Source organism: Mus musculus, chromosome X (genome assembly GCF_000001635.26).
Source record: "Mus musculus strain C57BL/6J chromosome X, GRCm38.p6 C57BL/6J".
In the NCBI taxonomy this organism is placed as follows: Eukaryota; Metazoa; Chordata; class Mammalia; order Rodentia; family Muridae; genus Mus; species Mus musculus.
Genome location: NC_000086.7, coordinates 9,865,244 through 9,888,202, shown reverse-complemented (window position 1 = coordinate 9,888,202; position 22,959 = coordinate 9,865,244). Strand labels below are relative to the sequence as shown.

General features: G+C 37.4%; 1 protein-coding gene across 17 annotated transcripts in view; it reads right to left on the bottom strand.

Annotated features, from left to right (window-relative positions):
• Positions 1-22,959, bottom strand: part of Sytl5 (synaptotagmin-like 5) — a 251,243-nt gene that overhangs the window by 110,662 nt on the left and 117,622 nt on the right. For 12 of the 17 annotated variants that reach the window (XM_017318467.2, XM_011247463.3, XM_011247469.3 and 9 more), the window contains 2 exons: positions 4,688-4,822; positions 2,424-2,904 (listed from right to left, as the gene is read on the bottom strand). In XM_017318467.2, coding sequence (XP_017173956.1) covers positions 2,424-2,542 — 119 coding nt within the window. In that variant the 5' untranslated portion in view covers positions 2,543-2,904; positions 4,688-4,822. Of the gene's footprint in view, positions 1-2,423; positions 2,905-4,687; positions 4,823-22,959 lie in introns of those variants that run through there. The other 5 variants (XM_006527608.4, XM_011247468.1, XM_011247471.2 and 2 more) reach the window with 2 other exon arrangements.

Genomic DNA, 22,959 nt, shown 5'->3' with positions numbered 1-22,959 from the left:
GTGAGGAAGACAGGTGATTTTCCTATCTACTTCTGTATCTATTGTCTAAATTTAAAATAGTAATATAAACTGTAAGTAAAATAGTATACAATACATCTTTACAGAGAAATATGCATGGATATATATACACATTATTTATGACTATAGTGACATTATTATTTCAAGAATATGTAAGTTCATTTTGCAGCCCAATGCTTGAAATGTCTCCAAATATACCTTGACAGTAAAACATCTTTTCATGGAAAGATTTTGTAAAATCAAATTTCATATATAAATATGATTTTTCTATATGGAATGCAAAACGGAGTTCAAATAAATTTAGATGTAATATATATGCATATATATGCATATATATATATACTAAGTTATATGTATATAACATATATATTTAAGAATTGATTCCTTATCTATAATATAATAATTATATAAAATAGTACTATAATTAGTAAGTTCTGTGTAAGAGAACTTTTCCTTTATTCTGTAGGACTCGATAAAAGTTTGAGTTCCACTAAACTAGTATATTCACACTGAGATTTCTTATCTTTAATTATATTCATGTGTCTATGTGTCGGTATGTACGTGTGAGTTGGTCTACCTGATGCTCCAGTCACTGGGCATTGACACCCCTTCAGCATGGCTGCAGGGACTGGAGCTCAGGTCCTTTGCCGAAGGAGCACCTTCTTAACCCCTGAACCATCTCTCCAGACTACCTCATGTTGGGGTTTCTGTTAATGTATTAAGAAGCTTTGTGGCAATTCTATTAAGATCAGAATAAAATGTTTACCAATCTACATGTCCAGTCCAATAATTCTCTGGAATTTCTACAGAGGCGGTGAGTCTGCAGACTTTTGAGGTCAAACTTATTTCATTCTTAGTGCTAAAGTGATAAAATTTGGAGAAAAAATAGCTTTGCAGATTAAAATTTTATAGAGTATTAAAAGAATGTTATTCTTTGCACTCATTGGCCTCCTTGGCTTCCAGGTGGAATGTATTATTCCTGAAATCACATTTAATTCATTTGAACCAAATGTTTGTCTTATTTGCTTTTCTCTAATCTTTCTGCCTGCAGGACTGAAATAAACGAATGAACTACTTACAGGCAAACTAAAAGATGGAAGGCAGTTTCTTGGCTGGGATGTATGAGTTATTAGTGTACTAAGGTCAGGGCTTACTTAGTGGCCCATTCCAGTGGAACTAGGCATGTGGAACAAAACAATAAATTTGTGCTTTAGAGTTTCAGTCTCCATGCAGAGATCAACTTAAAAAACTTTCTGTCCTCCTTTAAATGTTTGATAAAAGTCATAGTAACTTTGGATAATGGCATACAGCTAACAGGTCAGAACTGCCATTCAATGCCAGGCTAGAGAAATATATTCTGTTCTGTTCCATTTTCCTGATGGGGAGTAGTAAGGCCATGAGTGTGTTCTCAGCAGGGTCACCCAAACAGCTATAGGTTTTTAAAATGCACCTGTTATAGACTGTTTCTAGGCATTGCATGGACACTTATTCAATCACCAACTGAGGAGAACTTGGCTTATCAATAAGAGACCTGCACTAGATTGGAACCATTCATTTTCTGTCATGGAGGTGGGGAGGGGTTCACCAAGTCCTGCTCATTCCTGAGAATGTATACATTTAACAGTTAACATTTTCTAGAGGAGAAAGCTCATGAGACCACCCCATGTTCTAGAATTGAACATGCTCTAGAATTCGGGAGGAGCCGATTTCCCAAGCATATTTATAAGCTTCCTTAATCTTTGCATCAGTGCTAAGGGGAGCAACGTTATCATTATTGTCTTATTGATGACAAATCTAAATCAGGAAAATTGGGTGTAGTGGTATCCAGTTCTTCTCTAAGTGGAACAAAATTACCAGAGATGATAAAATTAAAAATATTTGAGCCAGGCAGGGGTGGTGCACACTGGAGACCAGGCTGTGCTCCCTAACCCTACAACCACCTATGTTCCTACCACCATGGACAGAAAGGGCTCCAGCCCATAATCCTTTCCTCACCATGATGGATGATATTCTCTAAACTAGAAACCAAGTTAATATCCATTTACTTGCTTGTATAGTTACAGTGATGTAAACATAACTAAAACCACAGCAAGTTGCTTAAATATCATACAGGCCATTCCAGAGTTGGTACTCAAAAATGGGCAGTCTTTCTTCTTAGCTACTAGGTTTGCTGTTGGAAAATGGGTGCCTTCATATCACCAGCATCCTATTATCAGCTGATCTCCATCCTCTTTAGCTAGATGGCACAGAGCCAAAGATATTTTCAAATATTTGGGCTACATCAGGAAAGCCATAAAGTCCCTGATCAATATCTGTCTCCAATGAGACTATCAAATTCCACATCAAAATTACTGAAAACAAATAGAAAGCAGTTGAATAAAGGCAAAAGAAAAAATTCACATCACCTTATCCTCTTGTCTTCCACCTTTTTCAAATATTCATCTCTCTTTAGGACTCCCAGTATCATTTCCTTCTCATGATCTAATAAAAATGACAGATTGATGAACTCCGAGTTCTTAGACATGGTACTTCAGCAGCAGCTCTGTGTAGCAGTGGTTGAATCTTCCAGAAAGTGAACGAATATTTACTGTTGTTAAGGTTTCTCCTGCTCAACCTAGTGTCCAAGATGTTCAATTTAAAGGGTTTTCTTTCAAGGACTCTGCAGTTTTGTTGACAAGTGCTGGGTATTCATTCACATTACAGAGAAAACATATTCAACTGAGATTGCAGTCTATGAAAATCATTATTATTTCAACAGAAAAATTCTCTAAAGCATTTGCTGTGTAGACAGTCAGCAGCTAAGATTCACTAATGATGCTGAACTTTGAGCTCTCAAAAAGCTTCAGAACAGGACTCAATTCCTCCGGGCCCAGAATGTAGAAAAAACTGAAAAGGTGGACAAAGCAGAGAAAAATTAATTAGGTCATACCACACATAGCACTTGTTCAACTATTTAATTTTTGAAATATCAGTGTACCTAGCTCAAACACAACTTTCAAATTAATAAAAATACACAGACTGGGATTTGTACATGTTTGTGTGTGTGCATGCACATGTGTGCTGCACACACACACACACACTTAATACAAGTCCCAGTTCTAGATAATTACTGTACGTGTTAGAACACATCCCTTTCAAATAGAAAGAACAAGCATACTAAACACCAAATGGACCTAGACTATTCCTCTTGACAGCATAAGCTCACCTGGCCCTCCATCACATCCTTAGCTTTAGTTTTATACTTGGATTCTCAGAGTATAACCACATAAGAATGGTAATTCTTACAGTTGTTTGCCAGATTTGGGCATTGCTATCTTCCTGAGATACTGTCCCTCAGGTCTCCTTCACACCTATGAACAACAAGCTAGGCAGTTTCCTTGGCTCTTGTCAGGCTTTTAGTCATAACGATCTATTGAAAGGCTGCTATGAGAAAGTCTACCCACGAGGTCAAACCAACCTTTAAAAAAAATGTTAGTTGATTCAAAAGGATAGGATCTCTTCCAGAGCCTCTTTAACTCTTCAAAGAGTTTGTGTTGTATTCAGTGTACACCAACCAGAACTCCAAACTGAAGTGGGTCTTATAGACCACAAAGTAGCTCCATTTGAGCTAATGTCCCAGGTCCTTTCAGACTGGATTTATTCAAGGCCTTTTGCCAATCTGCAAAGGCCATTAGATAAGGAGAAGAAGAAGAAGAAGAAGAAGAAGAAGAAGAAGAAGAAGAGGAGGAGGAGGAGGAGGAGGAGGAGGAGGAGGAGGAGGAGGAGGAGGAGGGGAAGGGAAGGGAAGGGAAGGGGAAGAGGAAGGGGAAGGGGAAGGGGAAGGAAGGGGAAGGGGAAGGGGAAGGGGAAGGGGAAGGGGAAGGGGAAGGGGAAGGGGAAGGGGAAGGGGAAGGGGAAGGGGAAGGGGAAGGGGAAGGGGAAGGGGAAGGGGAAGGGGAAGGAGAAGAAATTAAGAGGAAGCAGCAAGGGCAAGGGAGACCCTACAGAAAATGTAATGCTTAGAATTTTCTATCAGTGTCAGCTGCTGTCTCCCCAAATAAACTTGCTTTTCCATCCTTTTGTGTCTCATCTGGCTTTAAACTGAAATAGAAAAAATACATAAATTGGAAATTCTGTGACTGAATAGATCATCTTTCTAATTGGTGTTCACTTACAACATACTTTACGCTTAAAATGTCAGACTAGTATGTTCTCCACATATATTTTACAGAGTGTATTTTTTTAATACTCAAGGGGTTGAAAAATGCTTGAGTTATATTAAGTTATGCATGTCTTGAGCTGAAGATAGAAGTCTACCCTCTCCAAATCTCTGAGTTTGTCCTGTGGCCAAATAAATGAAGAGAGGGCTGACAAAAGGAAGCAGTGGGTAAAGTGCTTGCTACCAAGCCTGGCAATGTGAGTTTGGTCCCCAGGACTCCATAGTGGAAGGGGTGAACTGACTCCAGTGAGCTGACCTGTACATGTACATGACCCACGAACCCCTCCACCTCAAACCCCGAATAAGTAAACACATGTGAAAATGGAGAATGGAAGAGAAGCAAACCATGAAAGTAACAGAAAGCTTTAAAGAATTGAACAGAAACAAAATTGGATGGGTGGTGCTTAACAATAGGATCCCTTTGCCCACATATGAATTAATATATGCATAATAGGCTAATATAATTAGTACCTGGGTTGGTGTAGAAATGATGACCAAAGAGATTGTAAGTAGTCCAAACTTTATGGAGAAAGTCAGGATATTTACTCCAGAAGTCAGGAATGGACTGTGATGATAATTTAGTAAGATGGAATCTTAATGAAGATCCTAGAGAAACACCGAATGGAAGAAGGAAAATGGTGAGCCTGGGCACAGAAACTACAGGAGATAGATGCCTCTCCCATTAGGAAAAAAAGCACCTGCCTCTAAGTGGAAACAACTTACTACCTGAAACACATGTTCCATGTTTAGTAATGGCACCTGTCTAGCAAAATTTCATATCATTAATCACTAAAAGACTACAGCTAATCCCCCTATTCTAAGGCTATCTCAGAGTTGTTTAAATCAGGCCTCAGAAGATAATCCTCTGAAATTCACTCAAAAAATCAGTAGCCTTCCTCTACTCAAAGGATTAAAGAGGCTGAGAAAGAAATTAGGGGAATGACACCCTTAACAATAGTCGCAAACATTATAAAGTATCTTGGTGTAACTCTAACCAAGCAAGTGAAAGATCTGTATGACAAGAACTTCAAGATCTTGTATGACAAGATCTGTATGAAGAAAGAAATTGAAGAAAATCTCAGAAGATGAAAAGATCTCCCGTGCTCATGAATTGGCAGGATTAACATAATAAAAATGAGCAATCAAGTACTCTTAAGCACTGAAACATCTCTCCAAACTGATGAGTCTTTTAAAATAAAAAAAGCACACTTTATTTTGATCATATTCTTTCCCCTCACCCAATTTCTCCTGGATCTTTGCTCCACATAATTGCATGTTCTTTCTCTTTCTTAAAAAAACAAAACAAAAACAAAGAAAAACCATAAACAAATAAACATGTTGTGTCATTGAAATACCCAGTGTTACTCCATTGAAGAAAACAGATTTTCCTTCTTCCACCAATCAGCGGGTAACAAAACTTCTTGGTTACAGATAAGGCTTTGCCTGGCTTAAATGTGTGCAGGTCTTGTGAATGCTATCACAATTTCTGGGAATTCCCATGCTCATGACCCCTGTTGTGTTAGAAAAGGCTGTTTCTTGGGAGAGGGGAAACTTTATGATCATAATCTATTGTATGAAAATTTAAAAATAAAAATATTAATAAAAAGCAGTATTTGGGTATATAATTTAGCAGTAAAGAGGTATGAGGTCTTATATACAATCCCCAGAACTGGAACCAAACCAAACCAAACAAACAAAACTCAAGAAGTGAAGGTCTAAATCTAAGAAGACAAGAAGTTGAAATCAGGAGAGTCAAACCTGCCAAGTAGGAAGACTTTCTACCTATTGTTTCACTATAACATCCTTGATAACATAAGGTACCTTTATACTCTTGAGAGCCCTAAAGATCAGCATTTGGGACCTAAGTCCCCTATATATTCCCCAGACCTAGGCTTTAATCTGCTTATTCCACCAACTTCTGTGTCCCCACCTATCCCCAGGAATACAACCCTTCAGTACAAGTAACACCATACAGCATGTAGTTAACAAAACCCTGATCCAAATTTCCTTGGAAACATTTGAGTAGCCCAAAATGGATTGTGTTCATTTGCTTATTTGAGGTCCAGTTATTTGTTGGTCCTCAGCTAAGTACCACAAATCATAGCGGCTCAAAACAAAATAAATAATATGTTTTAGTTTGGTGTATTGAATGTGTTTGACAGAAGGCTACATTTGTGTCCATCTCAAGGGTTTTTTGTGGTTTTTTGTTTTGTTTTGTTTTGTTTTTGTTGTTGTCGTTTTTTGGTTAGAAGGCAACTGAAGCTATAGTCATTTGAAATGTTTGTAGATAAGGGTCAGCTATACTTTTCGCTATTGATTGGAATGGAGGTGATTTTGTACCATGATTTTCCAATAACTGTTATTACTAAACAAATACAGTGGTAACCACTTTTAATTGTACAAAGAAAAATTCGCAAAGTATAAAACCTCAATTAATGAGAAGTGTCTATATAGAAGTTTTTACTCAGAGATGTAGAAATTGGTGAAAAGGTACTTCAGTTATAAGAACTCCATCTGCCAAATATATTATTGGTATTGAGAGAAAATTATTTCTATAGTTCATGAACTCATGAACGGGTAATAATGATCAAGAGCTAATGTTTTCAATACAGATGTAAAACTAAAACTTTCATATACTTGTATCTGCCCCATTATCTGTAGTAGAGATTGATAAGCCTCCCTGCAAACATTTGAAGCTTAGATGATTAGGGTGCAATAGACTCTACCTTGATAATACATGCTCTAATGTCAATAAGGTATTTCAGAGGTTCATAATCCTTCAGAATTAAATAGCTTACAGTCTATAGAGTATGCAAAATAAGTATCGAAAAGAAATAATGGCTATAGAGTATGCAAATAAGTATTGAGAAGAAATAATGGCTTTGAGTACTCTCTCAAATATGCTGAGAGTGAACAAGTTTTTTGTGTCTTGTTGATTCACATTTAAAATAAAAATACTAATATTTGTTTCATGGATTTGTTTCTTTTAAAATGAACCATTACATAGACTCTTTTAGCACATGCTCAAAAACATTTAGACCTGTCCATCTTTACTGGAGCTGAGCAACATACCACTTAAAAAGATCCATTAAAAACATATATCCATTTCCTATGAAAATACCTGGATCAGCTGTGGCTTCCTAGATTTTCTATGAAGACATTTTAGTAATTATTTAGAAATGTGATAGCTTATTACTACTAATACGAATTTAATAGTACCAAGATTTCTTTAAGATTTTTGAAGCCACTTTGGAAAGTTCAGAATGTAAAAATCAACAAAATTAAGCATAAAAGTAATTATGCAGCCAGGCGGTGGTGGCGCATGCCTTTAATCCCAGTGCTCAGGAGGCAGATGAATTTGAGGTCCATCTGGTCTACAGAGTGAGTTCCAGGAGAGCCAGAGCTACTTAGTCAAATCTTCTCGCAAAATAAGGCAAAACAATTGTACAGTGCCTATCATCCCAATCAAGTTAAACTGCATGCACATGCAGGTAGTTATTATAACAGAACTAACAGCATCAACTAAGCCAAAATACTAAGTCTACATGTGAATGGTTGCATTGTAAATATTTTAATATTTTCTTCATTTTCTTGTTCTGATTTTCAATGAATACATATTACTCATAAACTTACCAATATAACTGCTATCAAAAATAATATCTAGACATTTTTAGCTCAGCTTCATTTTTCATGATACATGTGCACATAACTACAGGCTATCATGTTCAGCCACAAAGAAGGAAAAGAATATTTTGTTGAGATTCCAGGTCAATCAACCTGGTTTATTTTTAACATAATGTTCTATCTACTTGTGCTTTTAAAATTCCTTTAGAAAGAGAACTAGTTGCAAAGTATAAAAATGTTCATGCAATAGACTTGCGCAAAATCTTGTGTCAGAAACTGTTCTAGACCTAAAGGAATATGCATATGAAAAAAGCATGGATCCTCGACTGAAGAGCCGTGTCTTTTCCTAATAGAGCAAGAGATAGACAGAAATAGCCATGAGTGATAAGACAAAATAACAATTAAGAGAATTATGATTCTAGCTTGTAAAGACAGGGTATGAAAAATTTACAAGAAAAGACACCCAGCTCAGGATATTCTGTTACTCCCTGCATGAGATATGGGACAATAGGAAGGCAGGAAGTGGGATGCCAAAGGGCTGAAGACTTTCTATTCAAATAGATAGCCCTGGACTTCAGTGTTTTCTGAATCTCTTTTTGGCAATATTTTCTTGTAAACATGGCAAACAAAAGCTGTGTGGCCACGCCTATGGAGCTGACCTGTGTTTCAAACAGAGCAGCCATGTTTTCTATGTTCTTTAAGTTGGACTCCAGATAGGATTTTATTTGCGGAAACAGATCCATGGCCTTGCAAAGTCAAAATCTGTCCCTGTGCTGTCAGGCTGTCGAATGCTTTGAAGCCAAGGAACAACATAGATTCCTATTTTAGGCATATGTTTTGTACGACCAGAACTCCTTAATTGGAGGACAGGTCAGGCAAAGCATGGGGAGGCCCAGGAAAGTGCTAGGTATCAATGAGCAACTGAGGCTCTGTTATGAGAAAGGAAATGAGGATCATTGTTGAGATATTTGGGAATAGTTGTAACAAGGTCCTGTGACTAGCTACATGCGGGTGATATACAACAGAGAATAGAATGTCTCTGAGCTTTCCCATGGGAGATGCAAAGGTTTTTAAATTTTAATGTACATAAGAATATCTAAAAGTTTTGTTTAAAAGGTTTGTCTATGTTTGTGATGTTCTTATATACATTAAAACTCCAGGGGTGTTGATTTAACAGAATGCATAGAAAGTATAACAATACTGATATTAGCAGAGTTGGGGCCTCTATGACAAGATGAGAAAGAAAAAGAATTAGTTTTCATTCAGACCTGAGGTCACTGTGCTTCTGACTCAAACATCAATAAGATCTGTTATTAATTTGAAATATGGAACTTCTAATCATCATCTTAGAGTTCATCAGAGAAACAAAGATTAGTAATATTTTATTGGGAAGCACTAGGGTCTAAATAGTCGGTGGTGGCTGAATATAAGCAAAAAGTGAGATTTCTCAGAGAGAAAGGGCCAAGGATGGAACCATGAGGGAAAACATAGAATGTAGTATAGTAACAATACAGTAACAAATAGTAACAGTAAGAATGGATGGAGCAGAAGGCATGACGATACACACCTGCAACTTCAGCGCTTGGTTGACAAAGGTGCAAGATCAGGTATTCAAGACCAACTTGTGCTATACAGTGAGTAGTAGCAGACCAGCTGTACTACAGTGAGACTCTCAAAAATCAGCTTGTATGGGTTTCCTAGATGCCCACCTATATTACCTATCATTTTGTCATATTTGCTTTAATATTTTAAAGTTTTAGTGTAGAAAATTTTAAGGTGGGCACAATGAGTAAACTTTGTACTTTCAACACTAAGAAAGTGGAGACAAGAAGATCAGGCATTCAAGGTCATCTTCAACTACAACTACACAGTGAGTTCCAGCCAAGACAGAACTACATTAGATCATGTCTCAAAAAATAGAAGAATAGCTGGGCAGTGGTGCTGCATGCCTTTAATCCCAGCACTTGGGAGGCAGAGGCAGGTGAATTTCTGAGTTCGAGGCCAGCCTGGTCTACAGAGTGAGTTCCAGGACTGCCACAGCTATACAGAGAAACCCAGTCGCAAAAGAAAAAAAAAAGGAAAGAAAGAAAAGATATAGGAAAAAATAGAAGAATAATGAAGATAATGAAAAAGACTAAATGTTTTACCAAAAGAGTTAGAGAGGTAGTTGAGTGTATTGAGCTTGGAGTCAAGTTTACCACTCACAGATAATGGCACAGAACATTGTGAATTTAACTTTCAGCTAATCAATCAAGTAGTATGTTACAAAAACTCTAGGTGTAAGGATATCACACTACAGCTACAAAAGGCTATAGCTTTTATAACTGATTTATAAAAAGCAACTAAAAGTACTACTAACTCAAGCAAATCAAGTGTCATATAGTACTTTCTAGCCTAGCAGCCCAAGTTTATTATAATATAAATTTGTATATCCTGGAATTACTTTTGCTTATGATCTAGTCATGTCCAAATCAAATCTTGTGCTTTTATTCTGGAACAGTCTAAGCTCTCATAACTATAGGCATTGTTCTAATAAGGATTATTTGGAAGAAAAATTGGGTATGAGAATGGGTAAGCCCTTGGATTTAAAAAAAGAAAAAGAGAGATTTGCATTTAGTTATGAGATCTGGAATTAATATTGACTAAGATGAAAGGAAATAATAGTTCAAGAAGGACACCTGAGCAAAGGCTGAGTAAGAAAGGATTACAATGTGGGAGACTACTGGAATCCTGGAGAATTATACAAAGCATGTAAATTCTAGCATGAATCCAGTGGAGGTTCTTTTCACAGGGTTTAAAATGAGGGAATATCAGAAAATAAATTGAAGTAAAATGGAAGAGGGAGACATATATCTCCCTTGAACACTCAGCAGGTATTGAGAAGTGTTAAAACAGGGATTGGAGAGATGGCTCAGCAGCTCTCACAGGGGATTGGAGTTCAGTTCCCAGCACCCATTTCAGGAGACTTACAACAACCTATAACTCCAGGTATAGATGTTCAGACACCTCCATCCTATAAGGACTCCTGTACTCACATGCATATACTTACATGTAGATACACATATCTACAGATGATAAAAGATAATAAAAAGGAACCTCTTAAAGCATTAAAATGTGTTTAAAAAACAAGTCAATATTATTGTTAATAAGGGGCTTAAGTTCATGCTGTAAGCATTCTCATGTATAGTTTCCTCTAAATAAGTAACAATTTGGAGGAATAGAGCAAATTAGCTCCCTAGTTAGCAGTTTTGATAATCTTCCTTCTTCTCTGGCTTTCATGACCAAAGTAAAATGTTTTTATTTAATATTTATCTGTCAACTAATCAGATAGGTTAGTCGTCGACATACTTAAGAAAACCATATAGCTCATAGCTGACTGCTCCTTAAGCACAACTGTGGCCAGGGCTGTCTGAGTTAGTTTATACCAGAATTTTTGCTGTCATAAGCTTTGATACATTCTGGATGCCCTCAGGCTCAGTTCCATGTAGGCCACGGAGGAAGTGCATCCCTCGGTGGTCTAGCAGGACTGCTGGAGTGGCAAAGGGGCAGGGTGTGAAACGAATGAGCATGATTGGCTCAAATAAGCCTTGTCAGGCTCTAGAAGCAGGCTGCTCAGACTCAGTCAGTTGGGGGACATTCTCCTGTGTTGCCTCTGGTATTTGAGCATCAAGTTCAGTAAAAGGCCTTTTCTAAACCTACTTTCAGTTAAGCAGGCAGAGCTGGTAATATGAAGAAAGAGGCATAAAAGAACAGGATTTCCGAGTTTGAGGCCAGCCTGGTCTACAGAGTGAGTTCCAGGACAGCCAGGACTACACAGAGAAAAACAATCTCAAAAACAAAACAGAACAACAAACAAAAACAAAAACAAACAAACAAACAAAAGAAACAGCAGAATGTTGGGAACAGCACCAAGACAGCAGTGGCAGAAACTGCAGATCCATTGGGAGGCCAAGCTAAAAAAGCTGACTGCTTGACAGATGAGGATAAACCCCAGCTGAACAATTTAAGAGCAGACATGGGAGGAAGTGAGGCTGGGGAAGGAGAGAGACGGTAAAACACAGAGCCCAAGGCTCAAGAACTAAATGGTTACTCGGCACCAAAATACAGAAATACAGGATCTGATCACTGGAAGAGTGCCAGTGTCGAGTCCTTAGGACAATAGGTTCCAAAACACAGGTTGTAGACTCTGATACTAGCTGATGTTAATGAATCTTTTGCCTCTTAGACATATCAAGTAGAACTAGCTACTTGTCATAGGTTGATAAATCTCAATAACTAGTCCTACCTAAGAAACTGCAGCACCATCTACCACCAAGGGACCCTAGCCTACTAGGCCCATATAACAACTGTAACATATTTGGAACGAAAGGCTCTGATTCTAGAGGCTTGTACCAAGGGTATAACACCAAACAGCACCAACTGCTAACGCCACTGACATTCTTGTAGAGCTTCCCCATCTAGGATTTTTATCTGCCTAGAACAAAAGAACACCCACCAAATGACTGTCAAAATCCAATGCCCTGAATATACCTGGAAGTTCTTTGAGTCACCATCTAGGCAGGGATAATCAAGCCCTCTATACTGACTGATGATAGTTCATAGGGAGTCTTGATTTCAAGCCTGCAGAGACAAATGACTAAGCCAAGAAACCACAGAGGCCCTGCCCTGGCCTTCCTTTTTTACTTCTGTGGTAAACACCATGAGAAAAGTAACGTGCGGAGGAAAAGGCTTATTTGACTTACAATTCTAGGTCAAAGTCCATCTTTGATGGAAGTCAAAGCAAGAGCTCAAAGAGGAAGCTAGAGGTAGGAATTGAAGCACAGGCCATGAAGAAGCACAGCTTGTTCTCTGGGCTCTTGTTCATCCAACTTTCTTATACCTTATCCTAGATGACCCTGGCTTATATCAAGTTGACATAAAAACAACCAACATAGGTCCTTTACGGAAATCCATTCATAGTGCTGCCCAGAAAGCAGGTTGTAACTCCATGAAACTCCTTTGTTGTATAAGTGTTAGGGATTAAATATAGGGCCATTCATATGTCTTGCAGGAAGCTATATTATCAGTCACCACCAAGGCACCCTAACTTCTTAGGCCCACATAAAACTATAACATTTAAAGCTGAAGGTATAAACAATCAAGTTCTAGAACAGTATTCAACAGTATTAAACCCAAATATATATATATATATATATATATATATATATATATATATAAATTTTATTAAACATTTTCTTCTTTTACTTTTCAAATGCTATCCCAAAAGTCTCCTATACACCCCCCTACACCATGCTCCCCAACACGCCCACTCCTGCTTCCTGGTCCTGGCATTCCCTTGTACTGGGGCATATAATCTTCACAAGACCAAGGGCCTCTCCTCCCAATGATGGCTGAATATGCCATCCTCTGCAACATATGCAACTAGAGACACAGCTGGGGGGGGGATACTGGTTAGTTCATAGTTTTTCCTCCTATAGGGGTACAGACCCCATTAGCTCCTTAAGTACTTTCTCTAGCTCCTCCATTGGGGGCCCTGTGTTCCATCCAATAGATGACTGTGAGCATCTACTTCTGTATTTGCCAGACACTGGCATAGCCTCACAAGAGACAGCAATACCAGAGTCCCGACAGCAAAATCTTGCTGGAATATGCAATGGGGTCAGGATTTGGTGGCTGTTTATGGGATTGATCCCTGGATGGGGCAGTCTCTGTGTGGTCCGTCCTTCTGTCTCAGATCCAAAATTTATCTCTGTAACTCCTTACATGGGTATTCTGTTCCCCTTTCTAAAGAGGTACAGAGTATCCACACTTTGGTCTTCCTTTTCTTGAGTTTCATGTGTTTTGCAAATTGTATCTTGGGTATTCTAAGTTTCTGGGCTAATATCCACTTATCAGTGAGTGCGTATCATGTGAGTTATTTTCTGATTAGGTTACCTCACTCAGGATGATATCCTCCAGATACATCCATTTGCCTAACAATCTCATAAAATCATTGTTTTTAATAGCTGAGTAGTACTCCATTGTGTAAATGTACCACATTTTCTATATCCATTCCTCTGTTGAGGGACATCTGGGTTCTTTCCAGTTTCTGGCTATTATAAATAACGCTGCTATGAACATAGTGGAGCATGTGTCCTTATTACAAGTTGGAACATCTTCTGGGTATATGTCCAGGAGAGATATTGCTGGATCTTCAGTAGTACTATGTCCAATTTTCTGAGGAACCGCCAGACTGATTTCCAGAGTGGTTGTACCAGCTTGCAATCCCACCAACAATGGAGGAGTGTTCCTCTTTCTCCACATCCTCGCCATCATCTGCTGTCACTTGAATTTTTGATCTTAGCCATTCTGACTGGTGTGAGGTGGAATCTCAGTGTTGTTTTGATTTGCATTTCCCTGATTATTAAGGATGTTGAACATTTTTTCAGGTGCTTCTCAGCCATTCAATATTCCTCAGTTGAGAATTCTTTGTTTAGCTCTGTACCCCATTTTTAATGGGGTTATTTGCTTTTCTAGAGTCTACCTTCATGATATATATATGATATTAGTCCCCTATCAGATTTAGGATAGGTAAAGATCCTTTCCCAATCTGTTGGTGGCCTTTCTGTCTTATTGACGGTGTCTTTTGCCTTACAGAAGCTTTGCAGTTTCATGAGGTCCCATTTGTGAATTCTCGATCTTACAGCACAAGCCATTGCTGTTCTATTCAGGAATTTTTCCCCTGTGCCAATATCTTCGAGGCTTTTCCCCACTTTCCCCTCTATAAGTTTCAGTGTCTCTGGTTTTATGTGGAGCTCCTTGATTCACTTAGATTTGACCTTAGTACAAGGAGATGGGAATGAATCAATTCGCAATCTTCTACATGATAACCGCCAGTTGAGACTGCACCATTTGTTGAAAATGCTATCCTTTTTCCACTGAATGGTTTTAGTTCCCTTGTCAAAAATCAAGTGACCATAGATGTGTGGGTTCATCTCTGGGTATTCAGTTTTACTCCATTGATCTACCTGTCTGTCATTGTACCAATACCGAGTAGTTTTTTTTTTTTAAATTAGGTATTTTCCTCATTTACATTTCCAATGCTATCCCAAAAGTCCCCCATACCCCCCCCCCCACTCCTCTACCCACCCACTCCCCCTTTTTGGCCCTGGTGTTCCCCTGTACTGGGGCACATAAAGTTTGCAAGTCCAATGGGCCTCTCTTTCCAGTGATGGCCGATTAGGCCAACTTTTGATACATATGCAGCTAGCGACAAGAGCTCTGGGGACCTGGTTAGTTCATATTGTTGTTCCATCTATAGGGTTGCAGTTCCCTTTAGCTCCTTGGGTATTTTCTCTAGCTCCTCCATTGGGGGCCCTATGATCCATCCAATAGCTGACTGTGAGCATCCACTTCTGTGTTTGCTAGGCCCCGGCATAGTCTCACAAGAGACAGCTATCACAATTGCTCTGTAGTTCAGCTTGAGGTCAGGGATGTTGGTTCCACCAGAGGTTCTTTTATTGTTGAGAATAGTTTTTGCTATCCTACATTTTTGTTATTCCAGATGAATTTGCAAATTGCCCTTTCTAACTCCGTGAAGTATTGAGTTGGAATTTTGATGGGGATTGCATTGAATCTGTAGATTACTTTTGACAAGATAGCCATTTTTAGTGTATTCATCCTACCAATCCACGAGCATAGGAGGTCTTTCCATCTTCTGAGATCTTCTTTGATTTCTTTCTTCAGAGTCTTGAAGTTCTTATCACTTCCTTAGTTAGAGTCACACCAAGGTATTTTATATTATTTGTGACTATTGAGAATGGTGTTGTTTCCCTAATTTCTTTCTCAGCATGTTTATCCTTTATATAGAGAAAGGCCACGGATTTGTCTGAGTTGGTTTTATATCCAGCTACTGCACTCAAACTGTTTATCAGGTTTAGGAGTTCTCTGGTGGAATTTTTAGGGTCACTTATATATTCCATCATATCATTTGCAAATAGTGATATTTTGACTTCTTCTTTCCAATTTGTATCCTCTTGATCTACTTTTGTTGTCTAATTGCTCTGGCTAGGACGTCAAGTACTATATTGAATAGGTAGGGAGAGAGTGGGCCGCCATGTCTAGTCCCTGATTTTAGTGGGATTGCTTACAGCTTCTCTCCATTTACTTTGATGTTGGCTACTGGTTTGCTCTATATTGCTTTTATTATGCTTAGGTATGGGCCTTGAATTCCTGATCTTTCCAAGACTTTTATCATGTATGGGTGTTAGATTTTGTCAAATGCTTTCTCAGCATCAAAGGAGATGATCATGTGATTTTTTTCTTTGTGTTTATTTATATAGTGGATTACATTGATGGATTTCCATATATTAAACCATCCCTGCATCCCTGGAATGAAGCCTCCTTGATCATGATGGATGATCGTATCAATTTGTTCTTTGATTTGGTTTGCAAGAATTTTATTGAGTATTTTTGTATCAATATTCATAAGGGAAATTGGTCTGAAGTTCTCTTTTTTGTTGGGTCTTTGTGTGGTTTTAGGTATCAGAGTAATTGTGGTTCCATAGAATGAATTGGGTAGAGTATCGTCTGTTTCTATTTTGTGGAATAGTTTGTGGAGAATTAGAATTAGGTCTTCTTTGAAGGTCTTTGAAGCCCATCTGGTCCTGGGTTTTTTTTGGTTGGGAGATTATAAATGACTGCTTCTATTTCCTTAGGGGAAATGGGACTGTTTAGATTGTTAATCTGATCCTGATTAAACTTTAGTACCTGTGTAGGAAATTATCCATTTCATCCAGGCTTTCCAGTTTCGTTGAGTATAGCCTTTTGTAGTAGGATTTGATGATGTTTTGGATTTCCTCAGGTTCTGTTATTATGTCTCCTTTTTCCTTTCTGATTTTGTTAATTAGGATATTTTATTTATTTATATTTCAAAAGTTATTCCCTTTCCCAATTTACCCCCCAGTGATCCCCTATCCTGTCACCCTCCTCCTGCTTCTATGAGGGTGTGCTCCCATCCACCCACCCTTTCCAGCCTCCCCAATCTCGAATTCCCCTTCATGCGCCAAAGGGCCTCTTCTCCCATTGATGCTTGACAAGGCTGTCCTCTGCTACATATATAGCTGGAGCCATGGGTATTTCTTATTTGGTGGTTTAAGGTCTCACCCTAAAGTTGGCTTTTGCCTGCTCAGATCCACTCTTTTTTGGGGAGGGGGGGTTGAGACAGGGTTTCTCTGCATATCCCTAGCTGTCCTGGAACTCACTCTGTAGACCAGGCTGACCTCGAACTCAGAAATCTGCCTGCCTCTGCCTCCCAAGTGCTGGGATTAAAGGTGTGCGCCACCACTGCCTGGCTCCAGATCACTCTTTAAAAAGGAGAAATTCTCTCCAAATACAGCCAGCTTGCTTCTCCACATACATAAGTCTTGGCAATCATTTGTTCACCACATATAGTATGAAACTATGTAGAGTTGGGTGAACAATATTTCTACTCTGAAAAAACCAGTGTTATACAATCATCTATGCAAATGGCTGGCAAACATTTTCTAGTAAACATTCAGCAAATATTTCAGATTTTTAGGGCCAAGGCTCAAATCATATTTATGCTTACATAGCAATTAAGATAAATATTTCTGCTATATTTTTGACAAAAGTTATGAAATACACTTCTTTTATTTTCAAAACATATCTCAGCTAATGAGAACAAAGGAATTCTAGAGGTTATATAATATCTTTTAAAGTGCAAATTTAGTAATCTTATTTTCAAGATTGATAATAGTATGCCTTACTATACCAAAACACAAGTTTTAACAAGGGCTCTTAGTGAGATGTTTGTATTTTAAAGAGTGAGAGCATAGTAGTGTGAAGTTTCCTAACACTTTCTGGGTTAGGTTTCTGTTCCTAAAAAAATAATTAGAACAGGGGGGTGGGGTGGTCTTAATCTACTAGACGTTTGTTCAAGACCTTGGGGACCCTGAAACATTTTCCCCAGAAGAAATTCTAAAGTTCAGTTAAAATGATGGATAACTAATTTGCACATATGTCACTCAAAAAAAAAAAAACCAAAAAAAACAACCCTACTGAATTGTACTGTTTAAAGGAGTGAATTGTATGTTACGTGCATTTTAACACATAAAACCTGTTTTCTCAGTTTGGGGTCCAAATACTCATTATAAAAGCTTCCTATGGTGGTTCAATGGCTCACATGGGGAGTGTCTGGAAGATCTAAGACCAGATTAATCTCTGTGTTGGAGAAACAAAGGTGCTTTATTATCCTCATTTTCCCACCTATATAATACGAAGATAGTAAAGTAATAACATTTACCTGGGTAAATTAAAAGGAATGTCTAATAGAAAATTCCTTCAAAAACCCCTGTCATAAATTCATTTTTTTCTATGAAATCATGGGATTCCACAGATATCAAACATAAGCTAAATAGAAATTATTGTACACTTCAAAATATCCAAGTGTTTGAAAGTCATGTCTTATGGTGTACATTGCATTACATTTTATACTACAATGTACCCTTACCACCATAAATACTCATTATACGATCTTACTCCCTTAAGGTTTCTTTCCTTGCACCTCCTGGCAAAGATCCTCTTCCCAGGATCAGATCTGTCTAAGCTCTTGACTTATAAACACTAACTGATTCAAACTTCACATGACTTCTTTGAGTTAATTTTAGTATTTCTAAATTACAAATAAGGTAAACAAGGTAGAGTGGGTGTTCAAGAACTTGCTCATGGCCACAGAGTTTATAAAGCTAGGATTAACTGTCTCCAATGGTACTCTTATTTTATTGTTGTTGAATTTCCAAGATTTTGGCACATTGGGAAACATTGTGTTCAGTTCATCTCAGTTCCATTGCTGTCAAACCTGGCATTAGGGACTGCTTTGGCTTATTTGTCTTCTTGTGTGCACAGATGGAGTTATAAAGTTATCTACTGGCATGAACTTTAACCTTTGTGATATCATTGTTGTTCTTTGGCCTGACAGACAATGGCATCCTTCTCCCTTGCTATGAGCCAAAAATATCCTTTAAATTGAGGAAATCTCATAAAAGGAAATTATAGTCTGGCTGTGCCAGAAGGACAAGGACACTCACCTAGTCACTATGTACTCAATAAATCACCCTATCATATTATACAATTATTTATATTATATATATCATTATTTATATATACATCATTATATATACATCATTTTATATATACGTATATATATATAATCACATGTATTATATATATGTATCATAGTAGATATCATTATCCATGTAACACATAGATTTGTGTATATGTGTGTGTACATATATATGATACATTTCCCCACTGATACAAGTTAATCCTGTACCAGTGCTCAAAATCCCTTCTTTGGAAAATGCACATTAATACAAAAGAAATAGGCAGAGATGCATTGCTATACATACACAGTTTAAAAATGAAAGGTGGACCAAAAATGAAATTTATATTTATTCACTCCTTTTATACTTGGAAAGCAGATATCACATGCTTTGTGAGCTATTTAGTGATTATTTGAAAAGTCTCTCTCTCTCTCTCTCTCTCTCTCTCTCTCTCTCTCTCTCTCTTTGTGTGTGTGTATGTATAGTATTTAAAACTTTTATAGCCTATTAACATTTATATATTCTTTTGAGATTTTTTTAAAAATTAAAACAAAAAACTAAGTTGTACTATCACAAATAATTTAGGAAATACCAGTATAAGGTAGTCTTCAATATATTTGTGTTAAATATATTTTAAGTTCTACATTCTTTCTCCTAATAACATTTGGAGGTTTTACTAAATTTGAAATTTTTCTTAGTATAGAGAACAATGATATAAAATTGGAGCAATTTTCCCTAAGGAAAGAAAGTAAAGCTGTAGACTGTAGATTAAAAAAAAAAATGAAAATGAGGAAGGCCAGGTGCTCCTTGGCTTCTGTGAGCACAGAGTAATGTATTAGGGAGCTAAGATGGAGGAAGAAGAGTTGAGGGTTGAGGAAATAGTAGTGCTGAGGGGGCCAACAGACTTGAAAAATCTTGATTAATAGGGTGCCTAGAGACTGCAAGAGACCTTATCAAAAGATCATTGTCAGGAAGCCAACCAGAGGAGGCTAGATTAACAACAGCTTTGCAAATATCAGTCTAGGTAAGAATAAGGGAGAAAGACAGCAATTAGGGAAGCATAAAAAGAGATGACAGGACATATCCATCAGAAGGTACTTATTACTTATGTGACCCTTAACTCTGGGTCAAAGCTAGGTCTCAAATGTGTCAGTTGTAGGATCTCAAATACACAACTGAACCTCTGTATGTCTTGGTACCACAGTAACAAGTGATTGAGAGATGGAAAGTCCTTAGAAAACATGAGTAGTTTCTAGTATTAGTGGCAATGATGGGCTTACCTTCCATGCTTACAAGCCCAGGTTGAAATTTTTCCTCAGTAAAGTAAAAGAGCTCTACTAGATTGCTTCCCTGTTGCTTCAGAACCTATTCTGTACAACAGAGAACTGAGTTGCATCCTCTGATGCTTAAGTTCAGAGCCTAGCATATGAATATTACTCACAAGAACAATGACAGAATTTTACTTGAATCAGCAGTAGCCATGTGGATTTTTGTGTATAACTGATTTACACACACACACACACACACACACACACACACACACACAGAGAGAGAGAGAGAGAGAGAGAGAGAGAGAGAGAGAGAGAGAGAGAAAGAGAGAGAGAGAAAGAGAGAGAGAGAAGCAGAGACAGAAACAGACAGAGAAAGAGACAAACAGAGATAGCCAGGCAGGCAGACAGAGATGGAAAGACATGAGAAATAAGATGCAAACAAAGAGAAAACAGAACATCCAGTTATGATCATGTAGTTAAGATAAATAGTATTTTTCCAATTACAAGGAATTCAGTAAATTGAGTCTTCATTATAAACTGAGCTTTCAGTAGACACCCAGCTTCAATTAATTGATTAATTGACCTTCAATTAATGAATTTCAAAATTTGAGATCATACATTAATTTTACTGAGACTTCATGCCAGGAGACAAAAACAAAAAAGAAACAAACAAACAAACAAACAAACAAAAAATTATCAGTGTAGCTCTTAGGACTATATATTAAGGGATTTAACAAACTATTTGAATTAGAAAAATGTGTTGGCTGTGGCAGCCTGTTTACCAAGTGGGTTTTTGTTGAACTTTCATTCATGATCCATATAGAGGTATGTGTGTATAAAGTCTAGTTTTGAATCCTATCAATTTCATGCTAAGGTGGCTATGCTCCAAGTCTGACTTCTCACAATCACTCAGTCTGCTACTCCAACTCAACTATACTTCTGATAAATTCTATTACTCTTCTTCTTGGAAAACATGAGCAATGGTGAATGCTTTTAAGAATTATATTGTGCGGGTTTGAAGATTTTAAATTGCTTTAGAATGATATGGATTTTAGAATTGCTTTCTTGTTAATTTCCTACTTCCTTCCAAGTCCTGAACCTGCCTTGGAAACATTTTCTGACTGCACAGCTCAAAAATGAATACGCTACTGAAGTCTATTTACACAAACTGCCAAGCCTTAAATGAATTGGATGTGTTTTTAATGTAGGAACATGGTGTTTCCTGACATTCCATTAGAATGATTAAATTGAATTAGCCTGGATAAGTCAACTGTTACAAGGAATGGAAACTGCTAAATTGAACTTTAACAAGAGTTGCAAATAAGACTGTCCTAGTTGGAAATGAATAAGGTCATTAAGACTTCAGCCAGTGAAGCTAAGTTGAACGTTAATATTTTTATTCAGTGGAGAGGAAAATGAAGTAAAATCCTACTTATTTTGTATTCAATAAAGATTATAGGAAAAAATTAAAACTCAGGTTTGAAAGGCCATTTAAATGAACAAGAAGTAATTAAAACAGGACACAATGTGCTCATAAAGATGTAGAGTCATATAAATTTTTTGTTGTTGTTTTTGGTTTGGTTTTTTGAGACAGGGTTTCTCTGTGTAGCCCTGGCTGTCCTGGAACTCACTCTGTAGACCAGGCTGGCCTTAAACTCAGAAATCCACTTGCCTCTGCCTCCCAAGTGCTGGGATTAAAGGCGTGCGCTACCACTGCCTGGCGAGTCATATAAATTTTAAAGGGAGCTTAAAGTTATTTACAATCCTGAAATCAAAGAAGTAAAAACAAAATTTCATTGTAGAAAAAACAGAATTTGTTGTTTGCTGGCTTAAAAGAGTGTTTTACTATGTAGCTTAAGCTGACCTTCAATATGTGTTCCCATTGCTTAAATGTCCTGAGTGCTATGATTCTACATTAAACCACCATTATTTACAAGCTGAAGTTTATACTGTTAGCAAGGAAAAAAATGGAATCTAACATAGACTCATGAAACATCTTTGTGGCTAGCAATATTAGTCACAGGAAAGAATATCATATGACACTCATGTAGAAAATAGAACTTGTCAGTACTGGAAATATTTAATTCTAAAATATAGTCACAGATGAGAAAACTCAGACTCTTCCTGCCAACTACAACATGATATTGGAATATTTAATGTTAATATTATTTAAGGTCATGATTGTATATGTCTATAATCCTAGTGTTCAGCATGTTGATCTCAAGATCAAGGTTAGCCTAGGATACATAGCAAGACCCTGTCTCAAAAACTATACAAATACTTTTTAACATACTAAGAAAAGAATATTAAACATCAAGCTTGACATGGTGGCTCGCACCAGTATTTAGGTATATCACTGTGAGTTCAAGTCCAGTCTGATCTATATAGCGAGTTTCTGACCAGACAAAGCAACACAGTAAGACCCCATTCCAAACAAATAATTCCCCAAACAAGCAAACAAAAAACCTATAAATAATAAAAACTAGAGCTATAGCATGTGATAGCAGTTCAGGATTCCAGGCTTAGGGCACAAAGACCCTGAGATAATAGCTGAGAATATGAGATCTGATGAACTGTCTGAATTTGAAACCTGGTTAAGTGACCCATTAATAGTATATAACCTTGATGAGCCTCAGATGGTCTTCATGTAAATGGCATGCGGATGCCTGTGCTGTGGCGTTCTTATGACAGTTAAATTAGTTTTAAATTTTTAAGCCATTGAAAAGTACCATTTGTAATATTCTAA